The sequence below is a fragment of the Vipera berus genome (assembly GCF_964194415.1).
Source record: "Vipera berus genome assembly, chromosome: 2".
In the NCBI taxonomy this organism is placed as follows: Eukaryota; Metazoa; Chordata; class Lepidosauria; order Squamata; family Viperidae; genus Vipera; species Vipera berus.
The window spans coordinates 31,852,511-31,865,978 of record NC_138203.1 but is presented as its reverse complement, the minus strand read 5'-3'; the positions used below and the strand labels follow the sequence as shown (position 1 = coordinate 31,865,978).

The window sequence follows — 13,468 nt, the reverse complement described above, 5'->3', positions numbered from 1 at the left end:
GCATCTTGCAGTGTGTGCCTCTCCATTCTTCCTCCAGACTCTGGGTCCTTGGTTTCCAAATGAGATGCAAAAGTTGCTCTCATCAGAAAAGAGGACTTTGGACCACTGAGCAACAGACCAGGTCTGTTTTTCTTTAGCCCAGGTAAGATGCTTCTGACGTTTGTTGTTCAGGAGCGGCTTGATAAGAGGAATACGACATTTGAAGCCCATGTCCAGGATCTGTCTGTATGTGGTGGCTCTTGATGCACTGACTCCAGCCTCAGTCCACTCCTTGTGAAAGTCCCCAACACTTTTGAATGGCCTTTTCCTGACAATCCTCTCCAGGCTGTGGTCATCCCTGCTGCTTGTGCACCTTTTTCTTCCACACTTTTCCCTTCCACATAACTTTCTATTAATGTGCTTTGATACAGCACTTTGAGAACATCCAACTTCTTTTGCAATTACCTTTTGAGGCTTTCCCTCCTTATGGAGGGTGTCAACGATGGTTTTCTGCACAACTGTCAGGTCAGCAGTCTTCCCCATGATTGTGATTCCTACTGAACCAGACTGAGAGACCATTTAAAGGCTCAGGAACCCTTTGAAGGTGTTACGGCTTAATTAGCTGATTAGAGTGGGACACTTTGAGCCTAGAATATTGCACCTTTTCACAATATTCTAATTTTCTGAGATTGTGGATTTGGGGTTTTCATGAGCTGTAAGCCATAATCATCACAATTATGACAAATCACGGCTTGAACTATCTTGCTTTGCATGTAATGAGTCTATCTCATATATTAGTTTCCCCTTTTAAGTTGCATTACTGAAATAAATGAACTTTTGCACGATATTCTAATTTTTCGAGTTTCACCTGTATCATTACAAATCTTCTGAAAATCTCATTCAAATTACCATAGAAAGCTCAGTGAAGTTATATATTAAGTCAAGAAAGATAAATTTTAGTCAAAGACATTATAACAAGCAAACTGTTTATGCAAAAACACTCATTTCAAAGAACTAAAAACTTCAAAGAGAACATATATTTCTATAAAACTAAAACAATCAGATAAGGAATGCCAAAAGAATGGAGCAACAATCAAAACTCTTTAAATGGTTTAAAAGAGGGAAACAATAAAGAGATGGAGTTAGGCCACTGAATAACACAGTAAAATAGGGAATACTAAAATTTTATTTAGATTATTACAAGAAAATCAATTAATTTTGTCCATCTTGCTTAAATTATATAGACCAATTTGTTCAACATCAGCTCTTGATAATTTGTTGAATAATATTATTAAAAACAAAACAAAACTGAAGAAGAATCAACCTAGCTTGCTCAAATTTAAATTCTGTGTCACTAATCTTTCTTTGATAATGTGAACAAGAACACTGTATGGTCAGCTTTATAAAAAGCTTTCAACCAGTTTCTCATTAAATGCTCCTGAGCCAATTTAGGGGATAAAGAGATCAGTATGGATCATTAAATGGCTATAGATTCTATGGATCAACAACATTATCTGATTAAAGATTTTAAAATAATCAGTAAAAGTAATTAGTTTTCAGAATCGAGGTGTGGGAATAATTGGATCCATTTAGAATCAGTATTGTGACTAATGCTTTTTAAGTTCATAAATAATTAGGATATGAAACAGCAAAGCATTTTGAAAGGGTCTCTCAAAGCTGTAAGGACATCTAATAAAGAGGCAGTTAAATATAATGAAGAGGAGTTAAATATAAACAAGCATAAAATGAAAAACAAGGCAACTGCCTCCCCCAAATTCATATATACAGTAGTACAGTGCTATAAATGCTGTTAGGATCTGAAACAGCAGCGAATGATCATTACCGTATAGAAAAGCTAACTGAAAAACAGTTGAAACAAAACAAATCCATGAGGAAAAATAAAATGCCAGTCTAATAATACTTTTATAATGTACAAGCGGTTTGATCTACTATAATTTTTCCCTATATTTCTAGATCTTGGATTATAATTGTATAACATACTATAATTGTAGAGTAAGCTATGAGTCTGAATTCTAGCTTAGTAAGTGCTTCCTGTAAAAGCTCTCTTGCAAATACAGCTAAAATCTTCTCTTTACCATTACTTTGGTCTATATATGGGAGTTTCTGAAATGAAAGTAAGCAAATATTCATTTGGACATTTAAGTATTCTTTCTCAGGGAATAAACGTATACCTGTCCATATCTGATACATTATAAGTGCCTACAAATTTTCAGAAACAAGATTACATGGAAAATTAAAGGATAACATTAGTCTCAACTCCCAAGCCAATCTGAACTTTTCATTGAGTATTGAGTGTTATGTTCTGTTCAGCCATGGCAGAAAACTGAATATAGCAAGTGATTAAAGCAGGTATACATAACTAAAACAGTAAGCTTCAGATCCCATGAATGCAGTGATACAAACAAACAAGGCACTGGTTTACAAAAATTTGTAAGAACATCCATTCCACACACACAAGGGCAGTTTTTCCAAATTATTATCATCATGCTAATAAGATGTGACGGTGCTTTCATCTACACAAACATCCCAAATGGCTATCCAAAACTCTGAAATGTCAAGCATAAAAACATTCACATGGAGGAAAACAGCCTAGATCCAAACACAAAGCTCTGAAACCTTTAAGAATTCTAAATTTAATCTGGGATGTTAATAGCCAATGATCATTTTATATATGGCTGTTTGTTTTAGCAATCAAGTTCATTTTTGGAACACAGTCAAGAAGGAGCATTTTTTTAAAAGTTGAGAAGCATATATCAGAGAAATGTTTGGAATTATTATTCCCAAACCATAATTAAATTTTGTTTATATGAATTGGAGGAAGACATGCAACTTCAAGGTTTATTTAAGAGGTCTCTGCTTATTAGATAATATATTTTCAAAAGTAAACTGCATTAACTTTTTAAGAGTGTTATAAAAAAATTATCTTTCTTTTTGCATAACTCTGACCTGTTGCTTCCTAGCTCCAAGCAATCACATACCTGGTGGAAATACCTACCTTTGAGAGATGATGCTCAGAGGAAAATCCCAAGCCATAAACAGTATTTGCTCTGCTATCTGCCCATTGACCAAACTTTTGTGATGTTTTTGTGAATGTCATGTTGGGAGTGATGGTACTATTTATTATTGCCTGTACACAGAAAAAAATATTATAAATAAAACATAATCATAAAGCCATTTGGGGAGTGTTAATTGGCTGCTGCAGAATAGAGTAAGTTTCAGACTATTTTGCCATTCAAAGAATCACCTTCTAAAAACTTAACTGACATATTCACAGACATACTCTGCTCCATTAGCAAGTTGAAATAGAATCTGCCAATGGATGGTGGGAAATTTGTGATCAACTGCAGTCAGCAAAGATAATTGATTCTATATTATATAAACTCTTTTCAATTTGTCATTATGTTGTTATTACATGAAAAGAATCTGGGGTTGCATCTTGTCCCTTTCATTATCTGGAGAGTGACCAAATGTTTCAAAATTTATGTGATCATAGTAAGAATGTTGGTACCACAGACTTTCTATTAGATACTTTCAAAATGTGAACAGTAGGGGAGTAGATGACAACAAAGATCAAGAGATAGGTATTATTTTCTTCATATGTTTATAACTGCATGAAGAACAACTGAATACTTTAGAGAAGAGTTCTTTTTATTCAAAATATATGATTGACTACAGTGTGAAACATAACTGAGTACTGCACCTTTGGTCTGATCTGATTCTTATGCTCATTCTTTTTCCCCCCAGGATATTCCTGTATCTAATGCCAACTTAGCAAATAGGTATATTAATAGAGGTTTCATCTTTCTGCCAGTATGTATCATCATTCTAAAGTATACTATATTTAGTGTTTTATGTTAACATTTAAAAGAAACTTACTAGACTTACTAAAATATGTTTGCAAACTGTAAATATAGTGTTGGCATTGGAATTGAAGAATTGTACCTCTCATTTGAAAAGAATTTCCAGTGTATTGTTTCACGCTACATAATGGATACTGTATGATAATAGTTTAATTCCATGGGAAAAGCTACTAAATGGAAAAGGATGGTAAGTGAAAATTTGGCTGTGCAGATGCTTGACTATTTCTTACTCCTTTCTAATTCTGGATATGATGTCTTGTTATTCCAGATTTTGATTTATTCATTATTGTACACCATAGTTCAAAAATATGTAACATGATATCTTTTGATAGGGAGGAATGTTAACCTCAAAGATGAATTAACTGTAAACTATTCTGAATTCACACACACACACACACACACACACACACACACACACGATTCTGGTAAGAACCAGACTTGCATATGGAAGTAACTGTCTTTGAACAACATTTTGACTAGTGCTATGGCACAGAAAGAACTAAGGATTTTTTTTTTCAGAAGTCGCAAGATACTGTGTTTTGTCTAAGCTGCCAGCTTGAATTCAATACATTGTTCCATCTACAGCTTCTTAGATAGTTTTAAAGGCGCTCTAGTAGCCCAAATGAGTTGCTATATTTTTGCCCAGGGAGAAAAAGAAACACATAGTACAATTATGGCACTAAGGAGACTTTTTTGATTAACTCTTGAACGTTAGGTCTAAGCTTTTTCCATCTAAATCCACAAATAGTGACCTAAAAACAGCTTTATTAATGTTATCTGATTCTGAAATCAATCTTATTCTCTCACACTATTTGTCTAGACCTTTTAGCTGTTTGTATATCTTATAGGCTCTGGCTTCATGTGACTTTTATCCCATAGGGGAGAAGTTATAATTTTTTCTTTAACAAGGCTAACAACAGTTTAGGGAACAGGTTTATGGCTAAAAAGACTTCACCCAGAACCATTAACTGTGAAACTTTTCTGTAGTTATTTGAAGGTTTTATATATTTAATGGTCCAAAATGTACCACAAATAAAATGCAGCAATTAAAGAAGGCTAATTTTAAAGCAATAATGAGTCTGCCATTACACCAGAGTTGTGGGAAGTTGATACCTATAGGCAGATCAGTTTCTTAATCCGAAGGTCACCTTCCATAGTATTAGAATCATGCTTATCCCAGAAACATAAACATGACTATTCAGCAGAACTGGATATTTTCAGTGCATTCTAACTCAAAAAATGCAACTTATTACAAGGAATGGCTTTTCAAGTGGGATAAATATCACTGACACCCTGAAACTTTAATGAACATGTATTGGTATTTTTCACAATGAAAGTAGCTTTCTTTGTCCAAATGAGGAGCTGCTATCATTTTTGGGGAAAGGAAGGAAGGCATACTTTTTGCTTTTTACATTTTGTCATTCAGTAGTTGGTGCTATAATAATTGCACAAACTAATTTTTGTATGAAACACTGCATTTTTGTCCAATTATTTAAGTTTTCATATACATCAATGAAATTGTATATTAGTATCAATATCCTTAAAATACTGCTTTTCCCATACTAACAAGCTTCAGTGAAAATTTCTTTAATTGAACTGGTATACTGTAAGAACACTGGTCTCCCATAATATTGAGAGTCCAGCAACTTAATTTTTTATGCAAATAAAAAAAAATCAACCTCATTTTTAAGAAGATCAGGTCCAAAGCCAATTCTCCACTACAGGCAAATGACCTAAATAAGGATGTTAAACAACAATCACTGGTCCTTTACATTTGCCCCTTATGGGTATTGACAGATACAACATTTTGCATATTGTTACTCTTGTCTTGTGTTAAATTTTAAATTATTATAATTGTAAAATATTTGAAACAGGAGATTCCATTTTAAAATTATAATTGTACATCATAGCCATGGCTAATGTTTTAAAATATTCAAATGGACAGGAAGATGGAATTTGTTCCTATCGTTCCATGTTCTAGCGAAAAAGGATGAATTTTGGAGAGCTGTACATGTATCTACATACAACCTATTTACGTAGATTACAATCCAAGAACACTGAATGGGGAAGAAATGAATGGGTAGAATATAATGTCATTATTCACTTGACTTGCTATCCCAAATGCTCATACAAATTGTTACTTTTTTCATAAATGCCTTTTTTAAAATACAAGTCTTCTTTTCCTGCAAGGGACCACACCTCTAATTACAACTAAACATTTACACACATTTGTATAATGAAGCTACAAATTATATCTCTCTCCATATGGTGTAATATCACATTTCCAAGTTCCTATCAGAAACGTTTGGCTATTGTTATAAATTATTTTACGTTAAGAATTAAGTGAACAAAAATATGACTACTTGGATACAGATATACATTATCATTTCAAACAGCAGCTTTTAGCTTCTTCTCTTTTTAAGCTGAACTCGTACAAAAAAACAAGCAAGCCACGCCTTTTTGAACATCTGTCAATGGTTTATCGGCACAGATAGAAGCATTTTTAATAAATTATGATTTTGTAAGCCAACTTCCAACAATTGTTGCATCATTCTGGATCACATATCAGTGAAATACCTTGAAGTATGTTGAAAGGAAGGCATCTATGCTTCAAAGTTAATGCAATTCTAGTTTATTTTGGCTTAAAAAATCAAGGAGCTTACCTTTGAGCCATCCAAGCTGATAATCCTATAGACGTTTCTTGTGCTGTCATAGAAATAGGACACAGTAACAGCATGCTTGCTGGTGGGAACCCAGTTCTTCTTTGTATTTGGGTCAATTTGGAAGACATGAGCTCGGGTGCTGTAGATGGGCTGCTCCCTGTAGGGCAGAAAGTAAAAGTGATGGATCTGGTTTGGACGTAGTATGACTGTACATGGGTCATTGGAATATTTCATCCATTGGATCCTACTAATGACTTCACTTTGCATCAGTAATAAACTTGCCTTCCTAAGTCTATATGATTTCAGTGTAGCACATGAAAAGTATTCAGAGAACTGCAAGTCCATTAAAATAAATTGAGTGGCCAGCTGTACAGTCAAATAAAGGAGACGTATCTAAATATAGAGGCATTACTGGTATACCACCTCCTCCTCTACCCTCCTCCATCTGTCAGCTTCTTTAAATATGGGCTGTCAATATTGCAAGTTTTTTTCAATTAAAGGTCACCTAATTATATGACTTATTCTGGTTTATTTAATTTATTATTATTAAAAATAATATGCTATTTCTGATCATTATCAATCTTATTGGTGAAATATGCTTACAAGGACTGATCATGCTGATAGTGGGGGGAAAGAATCCAATAATATCAATTCCTGATCTGTTAATAGAACACATTCCCTTTGCTATGCTCCCTGTGTTGTAAAGATTTGGGGTCACCCAGAGAGTTGGGGAATTTTTAAAAGTATCTGAATGACGTCTGATAAAGAACCCTTCAATATTTTCACACTAATCCATTTTCAAATATCAAAAATATGATTTCAGCAATAAAAGCTGGAAACGCCATCAACAGAAAACAGAAACACAAATGAAGAAATACACAGATCAGAGCAGAATGAATTTAAAACCCCAAATATGTTTAGGAAAACTAAAAGGGCTTGGCCTATAGCTTCTCCTACTGCAGCATGGAGTGTAGGATGGCCAGTAGTCCATTGACATCTCTCCTTAGTTCATGCTATCCTTCTCAGGCTTATTTCTGAACTTACTGGCTTAAAGATCTGGAGAACCTGTAGGAGTAGCTAGACCAGAGGTCAGCAACCTGAAACAGTGAAAGAGCCACTCGGAACCGGTTCCCTCACAAAAGGAAAAACTGGGAGCCGCAAAAAATGCGCAGAACAGGGTTTGACTGAAGACTGGAGCCAAGGCGAGATATGCACCTACCCTGCATATTTGAATTGACTGGTTGAACTTTTTTAGTCCCACTTTTTTTTGGACTACACATAGCAGAGGACTGGGAGCCACAGGAGACGGCTGAAAGAGCCGCATGCGGCTCCGGAGGCGCGGGTTGCAGACCTGTGAGCTAGACCATACAAAGCTAAAGAGCTCTTTTTTACAAAGGGACAATCTTCATTAATACTCACAGTTTGATCCAAATACAAAGTGTAGCTAATGACCAACTGCATATTTGCTTTCATCTAACTTAATCACTTTGGTATTGAATTTGTGCACAGAGATTTCAAAGCTGGTGGTTTATTAAGTGGTAACCAATTATGAATTACAACAAAGATCCATTAAATTAACTTAGAGAGTTACTACATTCTTTTAGAGCTTCATGAGATAGCAGATAGCCATCCTTGGAAATGAAGTAGATTAGGCCCAATAATCCTTGGATGGGGACAATGAGAGAATATCAGCTCTGTAAGCTAGACTTAGAAGGAAAAAAAGATACCTTGGGGAAAAAAAACCCAATATCAAGCCACTTTTTATTGTGGCATACACATGTCCATGAAATTGCCAGGAGTTCAGCAAAATATAAAGTAGATCTGCACCTCAACACAGATGCTTATTTTAAAACAAAACAGGCAAACTATTGCCTTTCAGATGTTCTAGCTCAGGGGTGTCAAACTTGCAACGTCACGTGATGTGTTGCAACATATCACAACTTTTTTTCCATTGCCGGCAATGGGGTGGGCACAGTTTTGCCATGACGCATTCGGCCTGCAGGCCGGCAGTTTGACACTTCTGTTCTAGCTTATAAGAAATAATTTTGAGGAGACCTCCAGTTTTGCACCGTACTGCCTGGTTGCGGGATCACAGACCTCCACACCCCGTGGCTAGTTTCGCCCTGCCAGGGGACTCTAAATATGTCTAAGTCACCCTGGAGAGGTGGTGAAGAAACGAAGAGTGCCCCAACAATTCTGGAATGACAGCAGTCATTTCGTCAATTTGAGGAAAGCCTTCTAACCCGACAGGAGAAAGGTTGGTCACACTTTGTTGACCAGCCCAAGCTACTTGCAGCCGAAGTCCAAAGGCACTAACCAGCACAACAGTTTACAGCGTGCTTGAAACTGGGTGATATGTGTGTGTGTGTGTGTGTGTGTGTGCGCGCATTAGTAAAAATTTGGGTATAAAGGGGCCCTAGATAAAGATTATTAGATGGTGTATTATAAGATGACATATTGTTAACTTAGATGTTACTATAATTGAAGTCATGGGGGAAGCCATTTGATTTCATTCAACTAATTTTACACCAGTCTTTGATGAATTTCATAGTTACAATTAACAAAGCCATATATCTCTGTTCTTCTACTTCTTTAGGACTGCTAAATAAATTACTGAAGTTAGCCTATTCACAGATGACAAGCCAAGAAAATTTCAGAACCTATCTGGATATGTGCACCCATCTTGAGAACTACTTTTAGTTTATTGTACAGGATAATTTGGAGCCAAAAGGCAAAATGCACAGCTTTAATATTAATTATTTGATAAAAGCCTAGGAAGTCTCTGGCTAAGTGGTAAATGATATACTTGAATTGCATAAAAGTCTCAGATCCATTGTATTCCTAATAAAGCAGAGCTCCATCCAGACCAGGAGTCTTCAAACATGGCCCTTTTATGACGTGTGCCTGGCTGAGGAATTCTAGGAGTTGAAGTCCACAAGTCATAAAAGGGCCAGGTTTGAAGATCCCTGATCCAGACCATAGAGGAACAGCGCCACAGCCACTGTGCTCTTGACTAAAGGCAGTCAAATAGATTAACTCAGTATACATAAGTATCTGCAGGGTAGATGAGGAAAACATGTCATCATGCAAATTTATTCCTTTGCATAGTTGCATGCAATTATGTGATGCAAGCAGGGCTTTTTTTCTCATAGAACGCTCAGAACGGAGTTCCAGCACCTTTTTTGGATGGAACCTTGTAGGCAAGGCAGATTGTATGACATGTGTGAGTTCCGGCACCATTTTCTTTTACAAAAAAAGCACTGGATGCAAGGATAAAAGAGCTGTGCTTCCAATGTGACCATGATACTCTATTATTTTGTCCTCAGTGTGATCAGGAATTGTTGTCTGTCAATGTCTGCACAAAGGCAAAGTATTCTAGATATGTTGGCAAGATTGCTTAATACTGTCTGTCAGAAGAGTACAGGCATGTTGAAACTACAACATAGACTCTTGTCAATTCTTGATACTGAAAACATCTGAGCTAAGGATCAGTTTTTTTAATGTCAAAATAAAGGTCCTAGAACTTTACTTCCTACTTTTAATTCATTTGAAGTGGTCTAAAACCCAAAGATTGACACTTTTGTTAAGAAACCAGCAGCTAGATACTAAGATCTTTCAATACATTTAATTTGCCAAGTACAAAAACTAAGGTAGGAGTTTCTGTAGGAGTACTGAATTGCTTTATTCACATATAAGCCATGCAACCTAATTGTAGGAAAAATGTACTATGTGAACAGATAATGGCTGTTAGCACTACCAACTGATATATGGCAGCTATTCCTTCATTCTCTTTAAAATAATATTTTTATTTTTTTAAGTGTACGAATGAAATTGATATAAGAAAGAAAAATGTTAAACACATAAGAAAAGATATAAAAACTATAAACTGATATATAGATAATTATACCTATATTTTTGTGTCTTTGAGTCATGTAGCTAGCATACACGAGCTGTCAGCACAGCAGGAGGCTCGGAGCTGGACAGCTCCAGGCTATAACTGCAATTGGCGGGAAAGCCTGGTTCAAACAGGTTTGACAGCTCCGGGCTATAACCGTACCGGCGGGAAGCCGAGGTTTAAAGTGATTGGTTACCTGCAGTGGCGGGAAGCTCAGGTTTGAATCCATTGGCTGGCATTCACCTGGGCAGGTATATAAACACGCCAGGTAAACCCTTTCCCCAAGCCGAAACACCACCAAGCTTAATAAAGGTCTGCTACACAAACCCGGCTGCCTTCGTTCTTCCTGCGACCTGCGATCTAACACTGGCGACAAGGGTGGGATCCTGATCCGAGAGACAAAGGGCATCGGAAGAATCCGCGATCAGCCACGTGCACCGAAATTCATTGGCATCGGAGCAGGACCACCCAGGACCCAGCATGGCTCAGCTCGGCCAGCTTCCCCGGTTCGACAGCGAGCAACCAGAAGATTGGGAAGCGTTCGTGGGGCAGCTAGAATTCTACTTACGGGCAAACAAGGTTGGGGACAACAGCCAGAAAGCGGCAGCGCTGCTATGTAGCTGCGGTAGGGACACTTACCAGCTGGCAGTCGGGTTGTGTTCACTGGAGGACATCGAGTCTGTCTCCTACAAAGACCTGCTGGACACCCTAAATCAACACTTCCGATCGAACATATCAAAGATCGCGTGGCGGTACAAATTCAAAAAAAGGGACCAGCGACCGGGCGAGTCAGCCAAAAGGTACATAGTGGCACTCCGGCAGGCAGCTCGCCAGTGCAATTTTGAGAACCTTGAGGTGAGGCTGAGGGACCGCATCGTTTGTGAGCTGCGAGACAAGAAGCTGCGGCAAAAGCTGTTTGCCAGAACAAAGCTAACGTTACGGGAGGTCCAGGAAGAGTTCCTAGCCTGGGACATCGCAGAAGGGCAGGAGCAGACGGAGACTCACAGCAGCAGCAGCCCAAATGGAGCCCTGCACCAGATGAGCGGTTACAGCGGGGACGAGGGAGCAGCGATGGAGGTCAACGCGATCCACTGCAGAGTGATGCCAGCTAACGCTAAGCAAGGCACCCCGAGGGGCCATCGGCCGACAATGGTGGAGCAAAGATGCCCGGACTGCAGGTGCGGAGCCAGCAACCCCTGGTCTACCCAGTATTCCGGCTGCAGAGCCAACCCACCCCGGTCTACCCAGCACGGCGGCTGCGGATCCAGTCATCCCGGTCTACCCAGTATTCCGGCTGCAGAGCCAGCAACCCCTGGTCTACCCAGTGCATGAGCTGTGGAGGACATCACCCCCGGTCTACCTGCTGTTTCAAGTCAGCTAAGTGCCGGGCGTGTGGCAAGACTGGACACATCGCGTCCATTTGCCGGAACAAGAACTGGGACAACCTACACGAGGTGGAGGCGGAGTTCCAGGCAGCAACAGGTACTGTGGGACCACACCGAGCAATTTCCATCAGCCACACAGAGGGCAGGGCAGTCATCTGCCAAACGAGGGGTCAGCAAGCCATCACACCCAAAATAAAGCTGTTGGTGAGGTTGCAAGGAGTTCCGTGTAGAATGGAACTGGACTCCGGCTCAGCCGTATCCATTATCTCCAGCGAAACGTTCAAAGCGGTTTGCAGTTGGAGCGGCTGGCGGGTTCTCTTGAGGGCATCCAGACTGACCCTCACGGATTTCCAGAACACACCAATAAACATCCGGGGGGAAGCCACAGTAGAGGTGCAGTACAAGGGGTTCTGGGGGTTTCTGGATGTCCTGGTGGTAGAGGGGCAATGCACCAGCCTCCTGGGGCTAGGCTGGTTCAAGGCACTGGGCATTCAAATCGTCGGGATACATCAAACCCAGGTTGGCCGAAAATTAGCAGTTTGTGAGGAGTTCGTAGATGTTTTTGATAGGAAGCTAGGTAGGTGCACGGGGCCTCCCATAATCTTTAAGCTGGATCCTCAGGTGCAACCCATTCGAATCAAACCCCGGCGGGTCCCGTTCGCACTTAAACATAAAATAGAATGGGAACTGGACAAGCTGGTAGACCAGGGGGTATTAGCCCCGGTGGAGGGAGGCCGGTGGGAAACCCCCATTGTCACACCCCTCAAGGCTAATGGGGAAGTCAGGATCTGTGCGGACTATAAGGGGACCATCAATAAAGCATTAAGCGCACACACTTACCCGGTACCCACAGTCAGCAGCATCCTCGCCTCCCTGCAGGGCAGCTCTGTATTCGTGAAGTTGGATTTAGCTCAGGCTTATCAGCAACTACCAGTCGACCCACAGACCGCAGAGGCACAAACCATTGTTACTCACAAGGCTGCAATTTGGCATTAGTGTGGCTCCTGGGATTTTCCATGAGGTGATGGAGCGAACCCTTAAGGGTATACCAGGGGTTTGCCCATATTTCAACGACATCCTCATCGCAGGAGACTCTGAGGACGTTCTGGCAGATCGGCTGCAGGCTGTCCTAGGCAGGTTCAGGGCTGCTGGGTTAAAATTAAAGCAGGACAAATGCAGAATTGGGGTGACTGAAACTGAATTCCTGGGGTTCAAAATTGATGCTAAAGGGGTGCACCCAGCGGCATCCAAGGTAAGAGCAATTAAGGAAGCTCCACCTCCCCAAAATAAGGAAGAATTGCAGGCTTTCCTGGGTCTGCTCAACTTCTATCATGCCTTCTTGCCCAATAAGGCATCAATTGCTGAGCCTCTACATAGACTATTAGACAAACAGGCAACATGGAACTGGACGCAGGCTCATACAACTGTGTTCAAGGCACTGAAGGACCTATTGGCTAGCAATGCCACAATCACACATTTTGTGGAGACCAAGCCTGTCTGCACTGCGTGCAATGCATCCCCATATGGAGTAGGGGCTGTGCTTAGTCACCTAGAAAAGGATGGAACTCAAGCCCCCATTGCATACTACTCCAGAACCTTGTCAGCAGCTGAAAGGAACTATGCACAAATAGACAAGGAGGCTCTGGCAATAGTCGTGGGAGTTAA

At 39.7% G+C, this 13,468-nt stretch overlaps 1 protein-coding gene across 2 annotated transcripts in view; it reads right to left on the bottom strand.

Annotated features, from left to right (window-relative positions):
* Nucleotides 1-13,468, bottom strand: part of HOMER1 (homer scaffold protein 1) — a gene marked incomplete at its 5' end in the record, with an annotated part of 69,925 nt that overhangs the window by 42,007 nt on the left and 14,450 nt on the right. The window contains 2 exons of one of the 2 annotated variants that reach the window (XM_081316225.1): nucleotides 2,996-3,127; nucleotides 6,524-6,680. In XM_081316225.1, the coding sequence (XP_081172351.1) occupies nucleotides 2,996-3,127; nucleotides 6,524-6,680 (289 nt within the window). Of the gene's footprint in view, nucleotides 1-2,995; nucleotides 3,128-6,523; nucleotides 6,791-13,468 lie in introns of those variants that run through there. The other variant, XM_081316224.1, reaches the window with a different exon arrangement.